The 23,688-nt window shown below is 39.7% G+C and overlaps 2 protein-coding genes across 4 annotated transcripts in view; one reads left to right on the top strand and one right to left on the bottom strand.

Annotated features, from left to right (window-relative positions):
* The window catches only part of LOC131428125 (homeobox protein cut), a 363,609-nt gene that overhangs the window by 119,826 nt on the left and 220,095 nt on the right, over positions 1–23,688 (top strand). The gene's annotated exons all lie outside the window — the stretch shown is intronic.
* On the bottom strand, positions 11,585–13,107 carry LOC131428126 (uncharacterized). The gene is made up of 2 exons (XM_058591809.1): positions 12,528–13,107; positions 11,585–12,465 (listed from the first exon to the last, which is right to left on the bottom strand). Exons 1-2 carry the CDS (start codon positions 12,858–12,860, stop codon positions 11,983–11,985), a joined length of 816 nt encoding a protein of 271 aa, XP_058447792.1. The 5' UTR covers positions 12,861–13,107; the 3' UTR covers positions 11,585–11,982.

Genomic DNA, 23,688 nt, shown 5'->3' with positions numbered 1-23,688 from the left:
AAACCCAGAAAGAAGGGCAGCAGCGGCGAACACTAATTTGAATTTAAATAATGAATCGCACACTCATTAATATAGTTTTCGCGCACTCACCACCGGGTGGCTAACCGGGACGGACGAATCGACGAACCGGGTCGACAATTGACTCACGTGCGAATTACACCCCCTCCCGTGGAAAGCACGTGGGTTTTGAATCACATCACGGAACGGAACCGAGTCACACGTTCAACTGGCTACGGAAACGCATGTGGAAAGCGGTGGACGACGGACCCTGTTATTTGATTTTCAAATTCATTTCATGATTGTTATGATTATGATTAATCAGCGACATACGGTCTTTAGCACACAGAGCACCGCTGTGGTCTCAGCAGGCGGCGAAGCGAATAATGCCTAGCCCTGGTTTGTGCGGGTGCGTGGAAAAAACAAAGAAACGTCAAATGTCAATCGTTCATCAGATCTAACGCCGAGGGGTAAGAATCTTGAAGTTTTATCACATTCTAGTTCCGCTGACACGGGCTGCGGTTGGGTTCATGCTCATACAATTTTCAAAAAAGAAGGAAAAAAATACGATGTCGAAACTAACGGTTGCTGGTTTACGATAAAGGTTCTTTGTGATATCCGAAGAACCAACGGAGGCAGAAACAATCTCGGACACGCAATATTTCGATACGTTATCAATCATTGTAGACGACGATTTCCTTCCTGAAAATAATACGTTGCTCGTATCGTTTTGCTGCGACCGTCCCCGGCCGGTCACACGATTCGAGTATCGAAGTGGCAGTGGGAGTGCAGGAGTGGGAAAACCAACACCACCATGACGGCTACTGTAAAATATAATGACCGACCGACCGACTGGCAGGGCCATGCTGCTATCACGAAATTCTGTCGTTTGTCGGGAACTGGCAAACCAACAACAGAGCAAAAATATGATTATGATTGCTGAGGCTACATCGGCAGTCAACCTTCCACCCACACCCCGACATCCGTCCAACACCCGACAGCTCCTGCAGAATGTTGCCATTCGGTCATAATCAAATTCATTATTCTGCTCTTTTTCGACTATTGCTTTGACAGCTTCGGATGAACGGGCAAACGAAAAAAATAAAATGGGACGGATAGAAAGAGAAAGAGAAACAGTATTCTTCTCATTGATTTGTATGTTCCCACTTCCTTCCATTCATGTTTCTGCTCATTCACATCAATTTTAGTTTGATTATCGTATGCTTATTTTGGCTTCATACAAATTTTGCCTACCAGTCGAGTCCAGAGATCGCACCATATGCAGTCTTGGTTTATCCACCTGACGGTTTTATTTTGCGTGTCGTCTTCGACTCTTCAGTATTTTAGCAGTTTATGTTGAATTGCTAATGCCACCTAACAGTAACAGTGTAAACTACTAAGCAGACACAAAGTTAATGTTATTCGCATAACAATTTTTTGCAATTACAGCGAAGTGCAATGTCTAAACTGACATTTCGAACGAAACAATTTTCGGCATGCTGGCCATACAGGTTCTGGTAATTTAAGGAGTGAAAATAAATAATACGCTTTTTGTGATACAACGGTCAATGAATATCATCACTAAGGGCAGTGTGTTTTAGGGTCATTTAGAGGGCTATTTTCACGCTTCAAATCTCAGAAACGGTGACGAATATAAAAAAATACCCAACTGACAATATCTTGGAAAATTAGTTTAGATTATTCTGTGAAAATTTCAGAATTATTCATTGATTTTAGCGGTCAGGAAAGTCTTTTTTTAAGGAAGAATTGCATAGCTGAAAACGCCGTCTTTCAACTTGTTCATTGGATATCTCGCCTTCAAAAGCATGGATCAAACATCTATCCTGACAATGTCTAGATAATTTAATTTAGATGCGAACATATATGTTATCGCGATAACAATGAAGTGAATGTTATATTTGTGAAGGTAAGTCGATTTCTATGGCGGCGCCATTTTTTCTGCTCCAGTTTCCTGGTAACGTTACGAAACATGAGAGAGAATCAAAATAGGCTCGGAAAGGCTACTTGCAACCGAAAATATCAAAACTTTTCTGGTCACCCGACCCATCGAGAGTCATTTTGCACATTTGCGAGAGAGAGCATAGCGGGAAATGTAATACGCAGAGCGAGTCATGTGGTTATATGCGACCTACTGGCCTCAGCCCTTAATGGTATCAATGGTTACCAAGATCAGATACGTGTACACATCGCTTGCCAAACAGAATATTTTTCACTCGTGTTTTTTCATCATCCGTAAAAACGCATATTTCGGAACAGGTTACGGTTACGTGTTTTTAACTTTTTACACCAAACAATTATTGACGTGAATACGCCTTACTATACCGAGGGACGTATTTTTTAAATTTATCTAATTGGTCAACATTTCATGATTATATGTTCACCAATGTGTCCTAATCATATACAACCTAAAACTAAACTATGTAGATGGACAAAGCTGCCCAACCAATTGCGACACAGGACAAAATAGAAAATAAACTCCATCCATACTGCCTCAAAAACTGAGGAAAGTACGTTTAAGATGAAAGTTTTTTCTTTAGTTTTCCCGTTTCAAATCATATTTTCTTTGAAACCGTGACGAGTATCTGAAAATCTACCTTATGATGTCTTGAGAATTAAAATACCTCTCGGTTTGTATTACGTTGGCAATGATAAAAATTAAAAAAAAAACTTAGTCAACAATGTCTCAACGTAAAATTTCAAATAAACCACCAAAAATTAAGTTTTCTCAACCAGCATTAAGAAAGACCACTCATCCTGCTTACTTGCCGTTCTCGCACTCGGACAATGGTTCAGCTGTAGGTTAGGAACATTATATAAATTCAATTTCTTTCAAAAATTGTATAAAAAAGTATTTTTTTTTTGAATTTTTATACAATAACCTTGAGTATATTGTATTATCTGAGATTGACGAATGCTACGAATATGTTTGTTTTGTTAAATAATGTGACGAAAAATTTCATTGTACAATAACTTAAAAAAAACTTTCTCAGCGTTTCTTTTGGAAAGTCATTCTAATGATCCATTTATCAACACAAAAATTAAAAGTGATGATATTTTTCTGCGCTATTTTACTCATCCCAACTCATAGTGGATAGATTTTATTGTTATACATTATAAAATCTAGCGATAATATTAACTCAATCCCCACCGCTAGTACCTCGGCCGGGTGATTTTTGGTTTTACTCTCGTTGGTCCCGCCTTATCGACCGAAACTGTGTAATGACGCAGCATTTAGAGATTTCCATTCATTTCGTTTGCGTTACTACTGATACGATGGTTCGCGTCGTGTACAGTTCTGAGATCGGGCAATTTTTCACTCGCTTTTTCCATGGCTTATTAATTTTTGTGTTAGAATATGTTTGACGTAAACAAGCCCTGCAGTATGGCTTGTTCTAAAGGTTGTAATATTACACGAAAAGATGCATAAGTTCCTATCAGAATCGTATACAGTATTCAGTTAAGCTGATGTAATCTACTCAATACGTTGTTTCGATGTAATAATGTTTAATTCTCCGCAATATTTCTCGAGACAGAAAATTATTGCATTCGATGTTCAGCACGTCTAAACTTTTTTCACATCAATTCATAATCACATTAAGATTGTTACAACTTTTTTTTGCAGTGTAGAGGTTCAACATATTAATTCTGAACGTAAACTAGTGAAAGCTTGCACTATTCTAGCAACCATGCACTTATGAAGTGATATAAAGTATCCTTAAGGTCTGAGGACAGAGGGCCACGTGTTGAGTTTTAAATCGACCACGTGGCTCGCTGAATTCCCTTTGCGCATCGTATTTCTCTTGTGCTCTCTCGTATATGAGCAAACTGTACCGGGTTGCCAGCATACATTCTATTATTTTGATGAGAATTTTTATCACATTAAAATATCGTAAGGGGTGGACATTACATGGATTCCAATGAACAATGAAAAACTATTCAACTTCCACAAAGATTGAATGTCTTTGTGTTTGGCAGCCTTGTCGAGCCAATTTTATTTCTCTCTCCTTCTTCAGAATGCTATCAGGAAACCAAGGCGAGAAAAAAATGGTGGATGCATTGAAACTGACTTTGTTTCACAGAAAAATACAAGACTTTATTTTTATCGCGATAACATATATGTTTTTATGTACTAATCGCATCTAAACTAAATTATCTAGACATTGTCACTGCAGATTTATGATACAAGCCTTCAAAGCCGAGATATTCGATGAACAAGTAGAGGTATGCATTTCCGAGTGTTCCAATTTTCAGCAGTTCTTCAGTCAGAAAAAAGTACAACACGACCGCTAAACTCAATTAATCATTATGAAAATTTCACAGAATATTCTCAACTAAATTTCGAAGGCATTGTCAGGTGGGTTTTTCTATATTCTGCACCGTTTCCAAGAAAATTCAATTTGAAACGGGAAAATAGCAAAAAACCTACCACTTTACGGTACTGTCCTCAGCCCTTAAATTCTACTATTTGCCCCTCGTATTCTAAACATTTTATCTATCACTTCAAGTTTCAGAATGGTGATTTTTATTTAAAAAACGAAGGGCTTTGAAGACCGTCGAAAAGAATCGAAGACATCGAATGGCAGCGATTATTTAATGAAGATATCACACTTCATACGACAAATAATAGATTTTATCCGAGAAATTCATTTAAAACTATCTGTAAAAAGTTTCATACACAAAAAAGTGATACTTCTTCGTAACACAATTTCCAGAAGCTCGGATGGAAAGTGCTGTCGCATGTGTTTTACTCACCAGATCCAGCCCGTTCAGATTACCGCCGCTGGGACACGCTTTCGTTGAGTTGAGCAGCTCACTTCGAAATAGTCGAATACAGGTCGATAACCATTCTGAAAGTGATAGATAAAATGTTTAGAATACGAGGGGCATACAGTAGAATTAAAGGATACTTGATATCACTTTACAAGTGCATGGTTGCTAGAATAGTGCAAGCTTTCACTAGTTTATGTCCAGAATTGATATGTTGACCCTCTACTAAAGTATTGCGTGTTCGCGTTAAACATATTCTAACACAAAAAATAATAAGCCAAGGAAAAAGCGAGTGAAAAATTGCCCGACCCCAGAACTGTACACTGCGCGAACCATATCAGTACTAACGCTAACGAAATGAATGGAAATCTCTAAATACTGTGTCATTACACATTTTCGGTCGATAAGGCGGGGCCAACGAGAGTGAAAAAAATGATCCGGTCGTAGTAGTAGCGGTGGGAATTGAGTTAGGACTATCACTAGGTTTCCAATGAATAAAAATAAAATCGATCCCATATGGGTTGGAATTTGTAAAATAAACCAGAAAAATTGATTTAGTTTTTGTTCAAGTGTGATAATTTGGCCGAAATTTTTTTTTAAAGTTATTGTATAATGACAATTTTCGTATTATTTTCGGCAAAATCAAATAAGCATACTCGAATGAAAAATTCGCCAATCACAGATAATAAAGGGTGATTTTTGAGAGCTTGAGAACTTTTTTAAACAATAAAACGCATAAAATTTGCAAAATCTCATCGGTTCTTTATTTTAAACGTTAGATTGGTACATGACATTTACTTTTTGAAGATAATTTCATTTAAATGTTGACCGCGGCTGCGTCTTAGGTGGTCCATTCGGAAAATCCGCTTTTTTATCGACAAATTTTGTTCAGCGATGAGGCTCATTTCTGGTTGAATGGCTACGTAAATAAGCAAAATTGCTGCATTTGGAGTGAAGAGCAACCAGAAGCCGTTCAAGAACTGCCCATGCATCCCGAAAAATGCACTGTTTGGTGTGGTTTGTACGCTGGTGGAATCATTGGACCGTATTTTTTCAAAGATGCTGTTGGACGCAACGTTACAGTGAATGGCGATCGCTATCGTTCGATGCTAACAAACTTTTTGTTGCCAAAAATGGAAGAACTGAACTTGGTTGACATGTGGTTTCAACAAGATGGCGCTACATGCCACACAGCTCGCGATTCTATGGCCATTTTGAGGGAAAACTTCGGAGAACAATTCATCTCAAGAAATGGACCGGTAAGTTGGCCACCAAGATCATGCGATTTGACGCCTTTAGACTATTTTTTGTGGGGCTACGTCAAGTCTAAAGTCTACAGAAATAAGCCAGTAACTATTCCAGCTTTGGAAGACAACATTTCCGAAGAAATTCGGGCTATTCCGGCCGAAATGCTCGAAAAAGTTGCCCAAAATTGGACTTTCCGAATGGACCACCTAAGACGCAGCCGCGGTCAACATTTAAATGAAATTATCTTCAAAAAGTAAATGTCATGTACCAATCTAACGTTTAAAATAAAGAACCGATGAGATTTTGCAAATTTTATGCGTTTTATTGTTTAAAAAAGTTCTCAAGCTCTTAAAAAATCACCCTTTACAATACACCCAAATTTATTGTAAAAAAATAACGAAAAAAAAAATTTTTTTTTCTATGTTTATGTTAGGTAATTTTGGAAAACATACGAATTTTTGTAATGTTCCGAACCTCCAGCTGAACTTTTGTTCAAGTGCGTCCTCGAATATTAAAGGTGATTTTTTTGTGACGAAGAATCCACAAATTGCCAAAACTATGGGGAAAATGTCTGGCTAGCAATGACTATGACTTTGAATACCAATACTTTTTTTTACTGAAACAAGCGTTGTTTTTTCTTCTATTAACTGTTAAAAGATGGTTTTTTGGACAAGTTTTGATTTACAAACTGTGGTAACTATTTTCAATGTTTCAATCTACTTGATGAAAAAATATCGAATGTGGTTTTGCTTGGAAGATGAAGGGATATTTCAACGAAATGTCGGCCTTTAAAGCGAAATAAATATTTTGTAAAGGAATACTCAACCGAAATATATCTTTCAATAATTAAAACAAAAGTGGTTGTGTCTTTCTATTAACGTTTCGTCCTCGACTTATCAATGCATTAGCAGTTTAGTAAGACACTGCAATACAACCGAAACATTGGCATTAGTAGTTCAACATTTCATTCAATTTGTAATGCACTGATAATTCGAAGACGAATCGCGGAAATAAAGTTAAATTTGTCATGTGCAATTCGTGCAAATCGGTTAGTTTCTTAATTTTTGGTTGATTTATCTCTCACCAATGATCAACATCCCTGAAATTGCCCACCACAGAAAGTTTTTTGAAAATTGTATAATTATTGCATCATCGATTCTAACTCTAAATGGTGAGCTCAGCATACATTTCGAAAGATCGATAGTAAAATTTGACTAAAAGTATCCTCCAAAAGTAAAACTCGAACCTTCTGCAATCCATGGGTCTGCTTTGCCATTAAGCTACCCTGGAGATGTATAAAAAATTCCCATTCAACAACAACAAACTAATGCTTCCGTTCGTGTGTGGCCTCATAATCCAAACATTTCATGACATCATGTTGCATTCCTTCCAAAACTGCAATAATGTCAGAAAAGGCTTCATTCAGAGCAGAAAGGTTATTTACCTTCGGAGCCAGCAAAACGAAAATCTAAAAAAAAATCTGTTTCTCAACATTTTTTCTCAAGTATGTTTCTTTACACTCGGTTAGAGCTTTGTATCATTCTCCTAGTACAGTCATTTTTGAATAGTGACAAGATGCCAAATCGCACCAAAACAGGGGGGTTTGAGAATGCTGATGCAGAAGTAGCAACTGGCGTTCTTGAGAAACTCTCTGAAGTAGATAAAACTATTCAGGGCTGAGGCCAGTAGGTCGCGTAAAACCACGTGGCTGCGCTGACTCCATTTCTCTCCATGCTCTCTCGCAAATGTGCAAAATGACTCTCGATGTGACCGGGTGGCCAAGAAAGTTTTGATATTTTAGGTTATAAGTTAGACTACATCACATAAAATCCAATAAAGCTACCGCTTGTTTGGCAGCGTTTTTGAGACGATTTTATTTCTCTCTCATATTTCGTTATGTTACTAGGGAACTGGAGCAGAAAACAGTGGCGCCGCCATAGAAATCGATTTACCTTCACAAAAATAACATTCACTTCATTTTTATCGCGACAACATACAGGGTACGCTATGTAACTTTTTTTTAAACATGCAATAAAACACAAACGGTTCATCCGATTTCAAATTTTATGTTTTCATATTAAAGTACAATCCTTTCGGTTATTTGTGAAATATAATTCCATTCAAATAGCTGCCTCGGCTGACCTTGCAGTACGCCATACGGTCGGTACAGTTTTTTAGTACATTTTCGATTGTATGCAGCTTTATTTCAGCTATGGCTGCACGAATGTTGTCTTTCAAGGCTTGAATTGTCTCTGGCTTGTCCACATAACACTTATCTTTCACAGCCCCCCAAAGATAATAGTCTAACGGCGTCAAATCACAGCTCCGAGGCGGCCAAACGACATCCGAATTTAGACTGATAATTTAATCTTCGAAGACTGTGCGCAGAAGATCGATCGTAGCGTTGGCTGTGTGGCACGGTTGATTTTCGAGGAAACATGGCCCAAAGATGCCGCCAGACCAAAATCCGCACCAAACCGTCACTCTAACGTGCTGGTTTTCCGTCCCCCAGATGCGACAATTTTGCTTATTAACATACCCGCCGAGATGAAAATGTGCCTCATCCGAGAAGATGATTTTTTGGCAAAAATCGGCGTCTTCTTCAAGCTGTTCGCAAGCCCAGCATGCCTTATTTTCACGCGTTCCTCAAGCGTATACACAACCATTTTCGTTCAGTGGAAAGATAAAACTAAGTTTTTGTCAAATCTGAAGTGTTCAAAATAAAAGTTACATGGCGGACCCTGTATATGTTTTTATGCACTAATCGCATCTAAGTTAAGTTATCTAGACATTGTCAGGATAGATTTTTGATCCATGCCTCTAAAGGCGAGATATTCAACGAACAAGTTGAAAGACGGCGTTTTCAGCTATGCAATTCTTTCTTCAGAAAAAAGACTTTCCCGACCGCTAAAGTCAATGAATCATTCCGAAATTTTCACAGAATAATCTAAACTAATTTTCTAAAAGATTGTCAGTTGGGTTTTTTTATATTCGTCACCGTTTCTAAGAAAATCAGAAACACTGGCCTCAGACCTTAATATTCCCGGTTGAAATGAAAAATGGCCAATTTTACCACATGTACAGGTGACTTGCCAAACGAGATATTTTTTCGCAGATTTTCTATCTTCTATTCTTTGAACTTAGACTCTTGGCTTTCGCTGTCCTTCGTAATGTAGAATTTATTACTATTTAAACAATCTACTTTTGAAGGCACACTGCTTTAGCTCTAAGATGCCGATGGCAATGTCAAACATAATTGAATTCATCAGTTTTTTAACTCGTTTTATTTTAATTTCACATTCAATATTTCTATTCGATTTCAAACCTTTTCCCATGAACGCAGGAGATAAACGTATACAATCTGCTATTCACACAGAAAAAAATATGAATTTGCGTAGGTTTTAGGTTCAATTCTTCCACTCGCCGTTTTCAGTTAGACGTTCCACCCGTCCCACTCACCACATACCGTACGGTGCTTCCATACTTGCTGAATGGCGCGTCTCGATTCGGCCCCGGAGAGTCGTAATTTGCATTTACCTGTCACATTACCGGCACACGCGTCGCGCGCTTCTTCACGACTCATTGAACTTGCATGTTGCTGCTGCTGCGTCTCGCTTGGTTTGTGACCCCCGCCCACCGTTCCGTCCCCCACCCCACGAGCCGGTTCAGTTTAGGTTTTGAATAACCAATAAATTTTATATTTACCTGAGAAAGTCCAACGAGTAGCGATTAATTTAATTTCGTCGCTTCGGAATCGAGGGCGTCCGTCGTCAGCGCCGGGCAGCTTCCAAATTGAACTCGAGCTCGTTTCCACTGGTAACGGGATCCCGCATCGTCGCCTACTTACGAATGGGCGATGGGCTTGTCTGTCAATCAACACGAGCGCGACCGATGCTTGAAGCTTGATTGAATTTATCTTTGGTCGCTTGTCGCGAGGCACTTTTTATTGGAAAAAAAAAGGATCCAATTCGTTCGGCCAATAACTCGGAAGTCGGAATTGACGTGTCCTTCGTCGGAGGTGTTTGATTACTCGGTGACAGACACTCGTCGGTGTCACGTCAGCGTAAACGTAGAATTATTCCTTGTATATTTTACGCTCCTTGTAATTCGTCTCCTGTTCTGTCGGTCCGAAGCTGTTAACGCTAGAAACGTGCTGCAAAGACTTCGATGCTTCGAACTTGCTCGAACTTGATCTCCCGGCGCGGCACGGGGAAAAACAGGGAAGATTTAATCAAAAAATTCTTCCCCATCGGCCCAGTCAAGGCGCACCTTCCTGCCACCGCTTCGAACGCCTCCGAAAGACACGATATTGTTTTATGATGTCTCATATAATATCATAGAAAATGATTTGCATAAAGAACCAAAAACGAAACGATTCTGGGGCGGTGGCAAGGTGAAATTGAAACATTTTTCGTTTCAAGATTATTACATTTTTTCGATATCATAATTTCGAATGTAAATTAAAAACTGTGCGAGGCGAGTCCCGAAAGCAGCAAAGTCATCAACTTCGTGCCCCAGAGGGTGAGGTGGGTGATTATTTTTTTTTGTTCTATTTTTCCATCAAACAACCTCAATGAGCGAGGAAAATTACTAGAAAAATCTAATCATTAAGTGTAAGCATTGACCCCCACCCCGTGGGTAATTTGCACACTCCTCCCGACGCAGAGAGCCATTAATTGATTATCTTTCAAGAGGGCAGGGACCGCGAAAAAAGTTTCTAATCATCGGGACATGAAACGGGGGAGTTGGGTTGGGTTTTCAGATAGAAATTGAAACAAATGACTGGGCGACCGTGGCGTGAGGGGACAGGACACCAGATCGCTACTGCCAATGGAAAATAAGGTCAACGCGCGTGTGTCTATTAATAACTTACCGTCAGTTGTCGTGGCCCACCCCTGGCCCCGGCACGGAAAGCGCAGTCATCGTGTTACAAGGGAAAAAAAGTGATAGACAGGATAATTATTTTGCTCTCGCTCAATACACACCGAGAAAGTGAACAGTGGTGATGTTTGGTATTATGTTTTTTTTTTCTTCCGATATTCCTATCCATCGCAGGACGACTATCGGTGATGGACGCCCGGCAGTTTCACGCTTTTGAATATTTAATGGTGCTGAGTTGTTATCAACACCGGTAATTAATTTATGATCGCTCCCTTATTTCCCACCCGATGCGGGGCGGGGCGACCGGTCGTTGTTCATCATTCACCAGCTGAATGACACACGATCCTGGTACGGTTCCGGGATGGGGAAAACTGGTCGAAGTGATAAAGGTTAACCTTCCTCGCTCGAACCGACCTCGCTAATGATGGTCAAACACGTGGCTCGGAGATGATGATTTGCGGGGGTGGTAATTACATTTTCGGTTTTGAGGCGTAAAATCCTACGGCTCCGTGATTTCACGCGGTTCCGTCACAGCCTACTTGTTGTTTAGCAAAATGCGTCAGGTGATAAATTCCGAGGTTAGAATTTCGATAAACGGCACAGTGCACAAACACGTGAAAGCGCATAGGAATTTTTCGCTGACTGTGAGCTCCGGAAAAGCAAACAAGACGGATCTCACTCCTTTGTCCGTGATATGGCAGAAGCCAAACGGCACACACCGACCATCATCTATCGTTATTATTACTGTTATTATCGTCGTCAAACACGGTCCCGCGAAAAGCCGAACACCTCACCGATCCAGTCGCAGTAGTAGCCACAGTCGCGCGAAAATGTTTACGCCACACAACTGCCGACCACTGTGCGACCACTGGGGGTGGGGGATAGGAAAGTGCTATCGTATGTATTTTTATTCCTGTGTTCCCTCAGCTGACTTTTGACCACAACGTTGGTGGTTGGGTAAACACATTCGAGCCTCTGCTCCCGACGATGCGATGGTGCGGAGAAAAAAAAATACACTGGATAAATGTTCCCGGGTGGATTAGCCGTTGTTCATATGGGGACAATTTATTAGCCGGTGATCAAGAACATAACACAACAAAAAACAAAGGATATTCCTCCGAGCGAAGCGATCACCGCTAGGAGTTTGAGAAAGTTGAACAAAACCATCGCTGGAACGTCGGGTAATTCGATGGCCGCTCTGTCTTCGATCCAGCTGGAGTATGGGGAAATATAAGTGACTGGAAGCCGACAGGGAGATTGACTGCAACGCTGTGGAACTGAAGATACTACTCCAACAATCAGAACTTGATCCTGGACCATATGAAACAGAGGACCGCCCGGTCGAGTGTTACAGTTCAGATCGGTGTAGATTTTATCCTGCCCATGGGCGGCGGTTTCCGACGAGTCACATGTGTCGTTGTGAAAAATCGAAACTGTCCGATAATCGGCGTTGTCATACAACAAACCAGCGTGAGGAAGTGGATTCCTCATGTCCATCAACGCGACTTGTGTACTAGTCAAATCAGTGGGAAAGAAGTCATTTAAGAACAGCTAGAAGAATAAAAATCTGCTGAATCCGTTATTGATGTTATGATCGATTTGCAATCACTCACCACTGCTAGATTAGCAACAGAGTTTCCCTTTTCATCTGGACGGTAATCTGGGTGAACGTGAACGGTTCCGAAGATACGTTTGTTCCCCTCCCGAAACATCCCAGTGACTATCTCGGTGCTTGCGTTAAACGGATAAACACAGGATGCAGCTGTCAGAACTCGTGGGATCCCTTGCAGCAGAGTCCCCCAGCAAATGTTGGTATTCGACGAACAAAATCCCGAGTGTTTCCATTCTTTCTGAATCGTCAAAATCAACGGAGAGCCCGGTACTTCGGGGACTGTCAATATGAGCAGTAGAATTAGACCGATTTGATATTTCTCCAATTTATTCATGGTGAAAATCAATGGGTACTAGATTGCAAACGTTTCGCAGAGTCAAAACACTTATGTCGTTCTCGCTTGATGCCAAACCTAACCCAATTTCCACCCTAACTGCTGTCAAACCGTTTTTTAAAAGCTAGTTTCGAACCTAGTTTTAACGTCGTTGAACTGAAAAGCTAGTCAGTTTCGAACCTAGTTTTTATATCAGGTTTGCTCAAACCCCCGTTGCTAAGTGCGAACCCAACACAGTTTCGTGAAAAGTGTTTTTGTATGATGAAACTACCCTGGGTCAGCTTCAGTTCTCTCAAGCGAAAACGACATTATTAAAACTGCTTGGAATGTCCTAGCAGAGCAAAAGGACTTGAAATCAGAAGCCTTAGCATAAAATTTTACAAAACTGATGATTTGATTCTCGTATCGAATCAAATCAGTAATTTTTCACCAACTAAAACCACAAAAGTTACCGCAACGCAAGTTTGAATGCCGAACAAAAAACTCAAACCTGCCACCGATAATTTCTGCAACCCGTCTGTTTTTGCAGAACTGAATAGAATATAAGGACGAGAGAAAAAAAATATCGAACAGATATCAGTCGAACAACTTTTTTTTCCAGTAAATCACTTTCCGCTAGACGCTAGGGGCACTCCTGACGATTCGGCATACGGAATCAATGCCGAAAGCTTCCGAATATAGATAGGATTTTGTCTCGGTTTGCACTGCGACCAGGAAGGATATACGGTCGGTCGGTCAGTTATCGTCATCGATGCAGTCTGGTCAATGTTTCGGGTCAAGCCAGGAAAAAAAAGGAAGGCCTCGTGTTTTTTACAACTTTTCCAAATGGAATTTGTGTTTGGTTTTCATCAACTCATCGGATGTGTGCTCATGCTTAGACGAGTGAAAACATTGTAGATTTATTCGACCCCGCAAACACGGTGGGAATGTGCTCTGTGTCGATTAGAACGAACGATTCGAAACTTTTTTGTTTCGCAACGATTTATAACATTTTGTTAGTCCCGTATTAGAAAATTGGTATAAACTTTATTGAAATAATTATTTAAAATGAAAAAGGACACATGATAACAGGAACAAATTCAAATCCAATAAATACGTTAGTGAAACTTCCACCGACACGTGCAAAGTATCCTCTATCCAATCGGGTTGCCTTCTGAAATATTTCCCCACATACAGGGTCCGGCACTCGAAGTGTAACCAATTAAAAACGCCATAAATTCAGTTTGGAAAATTACTTAATTCAAAGTACAAAATGTGTAAAAATAATACAAAATTCAGAATCAATTCACTTTTGCTCGATATGACCACCTTTTGCCTTGACTATGGCCTTGAGACGTTCAAAAAACGAATCGCAAGCTGCCCGAATGTGACTTGCAGGTGTATTTTGGCCCACTCGCGGACAATAACTATTTTCAGCGCCTCGAGACTGGTGTATCTTTTAGTTCGGACTTTGCTCTCCAAAATGGCCCAAAGAGAATAATCCATTGGATTCGCATCTGGTGAATTCGAGAGCCATTGTGTGGACGTGATGAAGTTCGGAACGTTGTTTTTCAGCCATTCTTGGTTCACTCGAGCTTTGTGCGACGGTGCCGAGTCCTACTGAAACGTCCATGGTCTGCCACCGAAATGTTTGTCTGCCCACGGCTTCAAAGCAACCTCCAGAATACTTTCCCGATAATATGTCGCATTTACCTTGACGCCAGGCTCGAAGGTCTGAAGTTGGTTACACTTCGAGTGCCGGACCCTGTATATCAGAATACGTTAGTTGATACAGCATTACCTTGGCGTTCTTCGTTCTTCGATTCTTTTAAGAAAATTCTCATTCCTCCGCAGTTTTATTAATCTACTTTTTCCTATCGGTTAGTTTGTCGTTGATAATTATGAGAAGTAAAAATTAAATCCATATTTTGCACACCAATACACATTAAAGATCACTCTTGGGATGCAATCATAGTATCATGGTTAAAACCGTTACCGTTCACGCAATTTACCCAAATTTGTCTTACTGAAAAATCAACAAACAGCAAAATTCCTTAGAGTTTGCAATCATCGGGATCCATTTTGAGACAATACTTTCAAAACCTGATTTCTACAGGAAGCATCGTGATGTGTAAGTCGATGTCAGGAAGAACGGCAGTCTCAGTCTTATAATACAAACGAATGCTGTTTACTGTCCGACGTTTCGGCCTTTGGTGTAGGCCTTTTTCAAGAAAAACTGGAAAATTTATTGTGTTACATCAATAAAAAAAACCCTTCTTAATCCACCTAGTGGTGTGATAATGCCTTTCTCTTTCTTCAAAGCAGTCTCATGAATTTTTTTATCATTTTATGAAAAAATTTCTAACACTAATTTTGGCTCATTCTTGACACCAATTAATTCAGATTGATTCGAGTGGTTCACAAAAGCATGCTTCAGTGTTTATGTCACATACTCGGTATCTTATTCCAATCAAGCGCTTGGCATTTACGTTGCCTATTTATATGAGAAGAGTGATGCTAATCTAAAAAAAACCCTTCTTAGTCCACTTAGTGGAATTTTCATAGATCTTGAAAAATCACCACATGAAATTTCCGAAATCGAAAAAAAAAATTTGGATGCCAAAAGGCTTAGAATTGCATGAAACGTCGAGATTTAATGTCATCACGAAAAATTTTTTTTTTAAAGAATCGACATTTTGGGACTTAAAAAAATACCAAAATTTAAAAAAATCAGTCCCAGAAAGTTGATTTTATCAAAAAAAAATTTTTTCTGAGATGATACTAAATCTCGACGTTTCATGCAGTTTTGAGACTTTTGGCATCAAAAAAAAATTGGAAAATTCATGTACTCCTATGGTGCTTTTTCAAGATCGAAAATTGTCAAACCTTTACCACCGGGCAGCACCCCTTACGCGTGTCCGATTTAGCTCAAATTTGGCATGAGGGCTTTTTTCGAGGTGAGTTGAAAAACTTTTGAGCACTAGAGCTTTACGAAAATAGAGGTGATCCAAAAATATTGGCACCCTTATATATATATATGAGCGCGGTAAAAATCAACGTGTTTTGTCGGTTACGTCGCATATTCCATCATATCTCTGGAACCAAAAGTCACAGCCATTTGATCTTTGAACTTGATCTATGGCCTAAAAGTGGGCCTAGACTCGTTAAAATCGGTTCAGCCATCTCCGAGAAACTTGCGCGGTAAAAAAAACACGTTTTGTCGGTTACGTCATTTATACCATCATATCTCCGGAATAAAAAATCACAGCCATTTGATCTTTGAACTTAATCAATGGCCCGACAGTAGCTTTTAAACGAGCATAAGTTTGTTAAAATTGGTTCAGCCATCTCTGAGAAAATTGAGCGCGTAAAAATACAACGCTTTTTGTCGGTTACGTCATTTATACCCTCATATGTCCGGAACCAAAGTCACAGCAATTTGACCCTTGAACTTTATCAATGGCCCGACAGTAGCTTAGAAAACGAGCCCAAGTTTGTTGAAATCGGATCAGCCATCTCTGTGAAAAAATTGAGCGCGTTCAAATATCTTCGAAGAGATTGCTGATCCGATTTTAACAAACTTGGGCTCGTTTTCAAAGCTACTGTCAGGCCATTGATCAAGTTCAAAGGTCAAATTGCTGTGATTTTGGTTCCGGAGATATAATTGTATAAGTGACGTAACCGACAAAAAGCGTTGTATTCTTACGCGCTCAATTTTCTCAGAGATGGCACACACATACACACACAGACATTTTCCGATTTCATCGAACTGAGTCGAATGGTATATAACACTATGGGTCTTCGAGGATCCGTTCAAAAGTCGGTTTTTCCAGCAATTTTAATACCTTTATATAGAGAAATTCAAAACATAAAGTATTGTTTGAATGTTTTTGTTAATGTAACACAATAAATTTTCCCGTTTTCCTTGAAAAAAACCTACAACAACGGCCGAAACGTCGGCCAGTAAACAGCATTCGTTTGTATTATAATACTGAGACAGCCGTTTTGCCTAATTTTGCACAATTATCACCACAGTCGAAATCAAACATAAGTCGATGTCTTTTATGTCTTCTGGTCCGAGAGGCGAATGACCTTAAGGTTAAAGCATCTATAATAGAAACGAAACAATCATTGATTGCGGAACTAAATTGCATTAGTTTCCGAAAGTTGATTCGAATTCAAAAATTTTTTATGAATTTCAAGTCGCTTACAATCCGCTAAAGTACTACACTAAAACGTCTAATGGGAATTTAGGGTTATTTCGCCGAAAGTCAATAATATAGCCGAAAGTTCGGGTAATCTCAGCGAATAAAACTTAAGTCTTGAGTTTTAATTATTTTAAATCGTTATGATTTCCGCAGTGTATCTACAGCAGAGGCTCCCAAACTATTTTGGGTTTTGGACCTCTTTACTAAAATTAACTTAGGACTCAGACCCCCATTAACGAATTCCTTTGAAAATTCAATTTCTTGCTTTTTTAATATTGATGTAAAATACTTACCAATTTTTGCGGATGGTCAAATAAACTCAACTATTTAGCTTGAATATTTCAAATAACAACTTATATCACGTAATAGTCGGTCGATTTCTAGACCTCGTCGACCCCCATAATAAGTTTTCGTTTACGTCGACCCCCGCAAAAAGGATATCGACCCCAAGGGGTCTATATCGACAACTTTGGGAACCCCTGATCTACAGGATAGAATTTGTAGTTCACATTGGTGCATAATTTTTTAAACTTTCGCTATAGACAGTCTTTCAAAAACGAATAAACCTAGACAGATGTGATTTCTGTGGGTAGAGGAGACTACCGAGGAGACTTCACTTTTGATGCTAAAAACACTTGTCTATTGTAGTAAGAATTTCTTTAAATCGCCATGAATGTATGCTGTGCACAAAAATTTCAGAAATAAACTGGTTTTCGACTACATGTCTTATTCGTTTAATCGAATGAGACATTTAGTCGAAAACCAGTTCAACTTTCGGTGAAATTTACCGTCCTATAAGTTTACATAATTTATGTCGACGAAATCAATTAAATGTTCACTCGATATTGTTGTAATTGCAGAATAATGATCTTTGCTACCCACGAAGAGTTGAGTGGCAGTTGGTTCACAAAACACATCACATTTTCAATAGAGTTGTAAGATGTAGGACAATCGATACTCCATAAATGTGTCATGAAGAACAGAGCTGAATTTAAAGCTGTGCTAGTCTTGTTATGGGCTGGTGATTCAATGCATAGAGTGCTGGTCTAACAAGTCAATTATCGTATGTTAGTGCCCCGATGCGGTTGGCTTCTATCAATAGGAGCGTAGTATTAAAAATTGACTAGTTCTGTACACTAAGCTGGATTCGTTTGCCAAGTCTGTTGAAACTGAATGGTCAAATTTCCTTGAATTTTGCTCGCTTGGTCAAATTAATTTCTAGTCGTTTCACCTTGATGATGAATGAATAAACCTACGAAACGTTGTGCAGTAACGAAAAATAAGCACGTTTTAAAACAATGAATGACAAAAAAGCAATTTTTATTGTAACCAAAAAAGCAGTCGAGCCCGTTTTCAGAAAAATATCCACAACATTTTCCAAATACAATTCAACCAAGTGGCAATTTTCTAGGCAAAAAGTGTTTGAAAGAAAATAAATTTCTTTGAAACATTTATTTATTTGTTTTTTGAACTGTCCAACCTACGTAAAGCCCTAGTATCGTTACACATTTCTGGGGAATTAAAATCAATAAAAAATTTGCTAGATTTCGTTGTTTACATTTTTTATTCTGAGTGTTTCATAATTATTCAGTGCAAGTTGCGGGTTGAGGGTAAAATGGTTCACGTAATGCATCTTCGTCCATTTTTTCATTGTTACTATCTTTGATTTTGTAATCAGGAGCTACATTTTGGGTATCTCTTTTTTTGTCTCATTATATTTAGTGCTATTCTGGGATGTTGAAGCTAATATCACTAGTTGTACAATTATTTCAGATGATGGCTTAGTTGAAGAGCGTCAATATTGAAACGAGAAGCTCTGTTTTTTTATTGAGTTGTTTGGAGCCATTTTAAAAGCTTATTCTGAAATTGAAACCAAGATCGTAGAAAAAATCTATAGCGTATAAAAAAACTATTGCAATTTTTTTTTGTTTGCTGTCTACATTTGTTTGACGAATAAATAAATATATAATTTTAGCATCTAATATCAAAGTCTTTTGACCAGTTTAGTGATAGTAATAGAGTAATAGAGTTGCTGATAATATTGACACAGAATCAGCTAATCTTCGCAGGAGCAAAATAAGGTACATGCATTGTTCTTCTAGTCAATAAGGCGTGTTTTCATATGCAGGGTAGTTTAATTGGCAAAACAATTCCCCTGGTTCGGAGGTAACTACGAGTTCGAATCCGGTGCCAGCTGTAACATTTTCGCAATTTTCTACGCATAGTTGCATTCACATGTTATTTTCCAATCTGTTTCCTAGTTAGATTCGTTAGATACTAATCAAATTTAAGGGCTGAGGCCAGTAGGTCGCGTAAAACCACGTGGCTCGCAATGCATATTACATTTCTCTCCATGCTCTCTCGCAAATGTGCAAACTGACTCTCGATGTGGCCGGGTGTACAAGTTTGACTACATCACATAAAATCCAACAAAGCTACCGCTTGTTTGGCAGCCTTTTTGAGACGACTTTATTTCTCTCTCATGTTTCGTTACGTTACCAGGGAACTGGAGCAGAAAACAATGGCGCCGCCTTAGAAATCGATTTATCTTCACAAAAATAACATTCACTTCATTTTTATCACAACAACACCTTTGTTTTTATGCACTAATCGCATCTAAATTAAATTATCTAGACATTGTCAGGCTAGATTTTTGATCCATGCTTTCGAAGGCAAGATATTCAATGAACAAGTTGAAAGACGGTGTTTTCAGCTATGCAATTCTTCCTTCAGAAAAAAGACTTTCCTGACCGCTGAAGTCAATGAATCATTCTGAAATTTTCTCAGAATAATCTAAACTAATTTTCTAAGAGATTGTCAGTTGGGTTTTTTTTATATTCGTCACCGTTTCTGAGAAAATCAGATTGGATGCGTGAAAATCGTCCTCTTAATCACTCTAGAACACACTGGCCTCAGCTCTTAATACTAGCTCTACGTGTTAACAACACTAAATAACAAATCATCACAATATACCAGTATTCATTCGGTGTTGTTCGAAAATCTCGTATGGAGTAACAGGTTTCTCTAGCGAAAATGGAAAACACGTATGCTATTTCGGATACAACGAATGAATAATCACTTCCCTTTCGATGGAATAAATCTGTCCCTATTACGGTAAGAGCTTTCGAATATAAATCTCGAAAGTGCTCGGAAAGAAAAGTTCTGTTCTCGCCTTTAGTTGCACAGTGAGCAACTTCTTCTTCTGTAACTGTATGAACACAGAACTTGTAACTTTGTTTAATTTAATATCTGTAACCTGCTTTACATCGATGTGCGTTTGCTCTTTTAGTAGCTCATGGTTTATACGTCTATAACGATAATACTTTAAATCAATGGTAATTAAATTGGACCACAGAAGCTCAGTTAGCAATTGTTCACAAGTCAGGGTACTGCTTTTCGATGCGGAGCTAGATCCTATTTTTCAACAGACCTAGCAGTGTACAAAAGAAAACTAACTGTTAGATAAACTAGTGCTAATGGAAAGTAGGAACCAGTTTGAAAATCATTGTGCTAAACTGACTTTTAAGTACATTAAGTGCTTTTGTAAAATACGGCAATGAATTTCATAAACATAGATTACGAAAAAAGATTTCCATTTTAGCTGTGATTAAAATTCTTTTGGATAGTATTGTACAATTCGTGAACTTTTTATCGTTCACCTGGGGTGTATTCGTGAAGAATTTCGGTAGAAGTAGATAAAATTCTATATTATAACACAATGTAACCAAATTTCCATTCAACATGAATAGTAAATTAAGAACTCTATTTTTAGTTGATTTGATGTAAAGTCGTCATAACTTAGTTCAGTTTGGCAATGGCTGAACGGAAAAAAATGATTAAATTATTGAAACCATTTCCCGGAGTAAGTTAGGGTTTTTGGTATCTCGTGGGTGACCAGTTTGTGCAAAGTGCACATGGCTAATTTCATATTTTTGCTTTCGGTCTTCGATTTATCAGTGCATTAGCAGTTTATTTGAACTGGTAATGCCACCTTGCGGTTCAACATAAAACTACCAATCAGGCGTAAAGTTAATACTGTTTCTGCTTAAAGGTGGCATTAGTGGTTCAACATAAAATGTTAATGCACTGATGAGTCGAAACCGAAAACGTAAAAATTTCTCCCAGTGCATCTCGGTCAGGTGATTAATAGCTTCGACCTGAGTACTACTGTACTGCTGTCCTGCTATCGCCGAATGGTTGGACAGATTCACCAATGCGCACCTAAGCTGCAATGTTTACATTTGCTAATCTCATCGATTCACTCAGCAGCAGACAGCAGTCAAGTAGACGATGACGGGTGTGGAATATGAAATCTGCACTCGCCAATTCCAACTCGAAACGTGGCATTCATTCATTTTTTTTCTTCGTCATCGGAATGGGTCAAAACCAAATCCTATTGTCCATAAAACGGTGAATCGATGCATAGCGAGCAGAGGTAAAAAACAGCGACTGGTTCGAGTTGCAACAGTACCTGAACCTCGGTTCCGCGCCCAAGTGGATTTTCTAAACGATTCGAGAGTCCATTGAAAAATCGGAATGGAAATAAATCATAGATAGATAGATAAAAGTGGCAGTAGATGCTGCATTCATGCAGGGGGGGCATCGCAGGACAAAAAATTGATCCCGCTAAAAGCCCATCGTTGATCCGGATCCGCACGGCGACTACGCGCGCGAGAGGTAGGAAACTGTTTACAAACGTATTAACAGGATATGTGCAAACGTTGTTGCAGTCGGGTTTCCGAAAAATCACGCCGAACTCTGCCTGAGGAATGAACGGTTGGTTGGGGACCGAAATATGTATGTTTATGATTTTTTGCTGCACTCTCGGCGGTGGTGCTTTCAACGAGTCGGGTTGCGAGATAGATGGTGTTTGACGATATGTGGTTCACAGAGCAGATTCCGGACACAGAAAGGACCCCGTTGTCGATACCTGGCATGCATTCGCATCTATCTATCCGGATCACCATACGCGCCCTATACTCGGGGGCTAGGTCCGCTCCGTTTTTACGCTCTGCCGGGAGCCGAGGGTAGGCGGAAGCGAATATGAATTGACTGATGATAGCTATTGCAACCCACGCTTCCTTTGAGTGCTACCGGATTGCAGCAATCAGCGGGAAAAAAAACCCCGGCGAACCCACAAGCCTTTTTTCAACGCCAACCGTCATACAACAGGTCGCCGTCATCGTCGTCGGCGGCGTCGACGGCGTCGTCGTCGTCGTCGTCATCATCATCGTCCTTATCGTGCTCCTCGCTGAAACCCGGGGGAAATTGGATAGCTGTTGATTTTCGCAGTCAACTGCAGGCGCAATTTTACGGTAAACAGCCCGGAATCGTTCCGTTTTTGCGGTAGCTACGCGACGGTGGGCTGCGGTGAAAGTGCCCTTCGGGTGCCGCGGAATATCAGGTTATCACTCTGCGAAAATGACCGCAATTAGTATGCACCAATATGTGGGAATTTACCGTTTTTTGATTGCTTCGACCTTGCCAGGATCTGCTGCTGCCGCTGCAGTGTAACCGTCGTGCACTCGTGGCCCCGGGATTGCAGTGGGGGAGAGATCCATCCTGAAACCAGTTGCACTTTTTTTCTGCCTCCGCCGATGGCAGTGGCGGTGGCATGATACCGTATCAAACCCGGAGCACATCTGCCTGCCGGATGCAATCGCCGGATGGTGGGCCAGAGTGCATCGGTTGTAATTGGATTTTCGGTGCAATCCCCGGGTTAAAATTGCTGAACCGTGAGGCTAGGGTTCGGTTGATGGGTGGCTTCTCTTATTGAATTTGTTTGCATTTGCACACTTGCAGATGCCGGTTGGTCGCATTGTGAGATGCATCCGCGAGGTTGTCGACGAGAGACGATCAATTTTGTGGGGTTAATTTTGGACAATTGGGCTTTGTTTTGCTATTTCTGGGTAATTGGATTTTTATGCAATAGGCATTTTTTTTGTTTCACGCGACGAGGAGGGTGGAAGATTTCGTTCGAGAGAATTAGTGTTGCACTTTTTTTCTGTCTAGTTGCCATACGGAAGTGGAGGGTTTTTCCAAACGATTCGGATGCGATTAGTGAGCTGTAATTGAGCGATGCGTAAGGGGCCGCTGATGGTGGGAGGGATACGCACTGGACGTTGATTGCATTCTAGTGGTTGCGATGACTAGTTAGTTGGGTTAGACTTTTTTTTATTTTGGAAAAAATACGTGGGAAGTTTATGGGCCTTTTTCGTTCGTGTGATTTGGTTCAAGAATTCGATTTACCTTTCAATGAACTTTTTTATCATAATAAAGTGGACAAAGGTACGTTGGAGGAACAAATTAAATATCTTAAAGGCATTATCAAGAATTGTTGTTTCCCATAAATAGTTATGATATGCATCGATTGAAACAAATAGTAGTTGGATAGCACTAAGGCTGAAGTCGATCAGTAATTGTCGGTAAGAACGAATTTACTCTCCTCTCTTATCCAGCTCGCTCTTAACTGGAGTCTCCACAAAGGGCCGTAAGTTGTCGTGATGAAAAATTACCTAGCTGGTCTCAATTTTCCTTCAATACCCGCTTGAATCGGTCTAATAGCGGTAAACACAATAGAGCTTTGACGGTTTGATCACTCTGAGGCGGTTTGTAACCCTCGATACTCTATTGACCTTTCC

The sequence above is a fragment of the Malaya genurostris genome, chromosome 2 (assembly GCF_030247185.1).
Source record: "Malaya genurostris strain Urasoe2022 chromosome 2, Malgen_1.1, whole genome shotgun sequence".
In the NCBI taxonomy this organism is placed as follows: Eukaryota; Metazoa; Arthropoda; class Insecta; order Diptera; family Culicidae; genus Malaya; species Malaya genurostris.
Note: the sequence above shows the minus strand (reverse complement) of the source record. Positions and strands in the feature narration are given on the sequence as shown.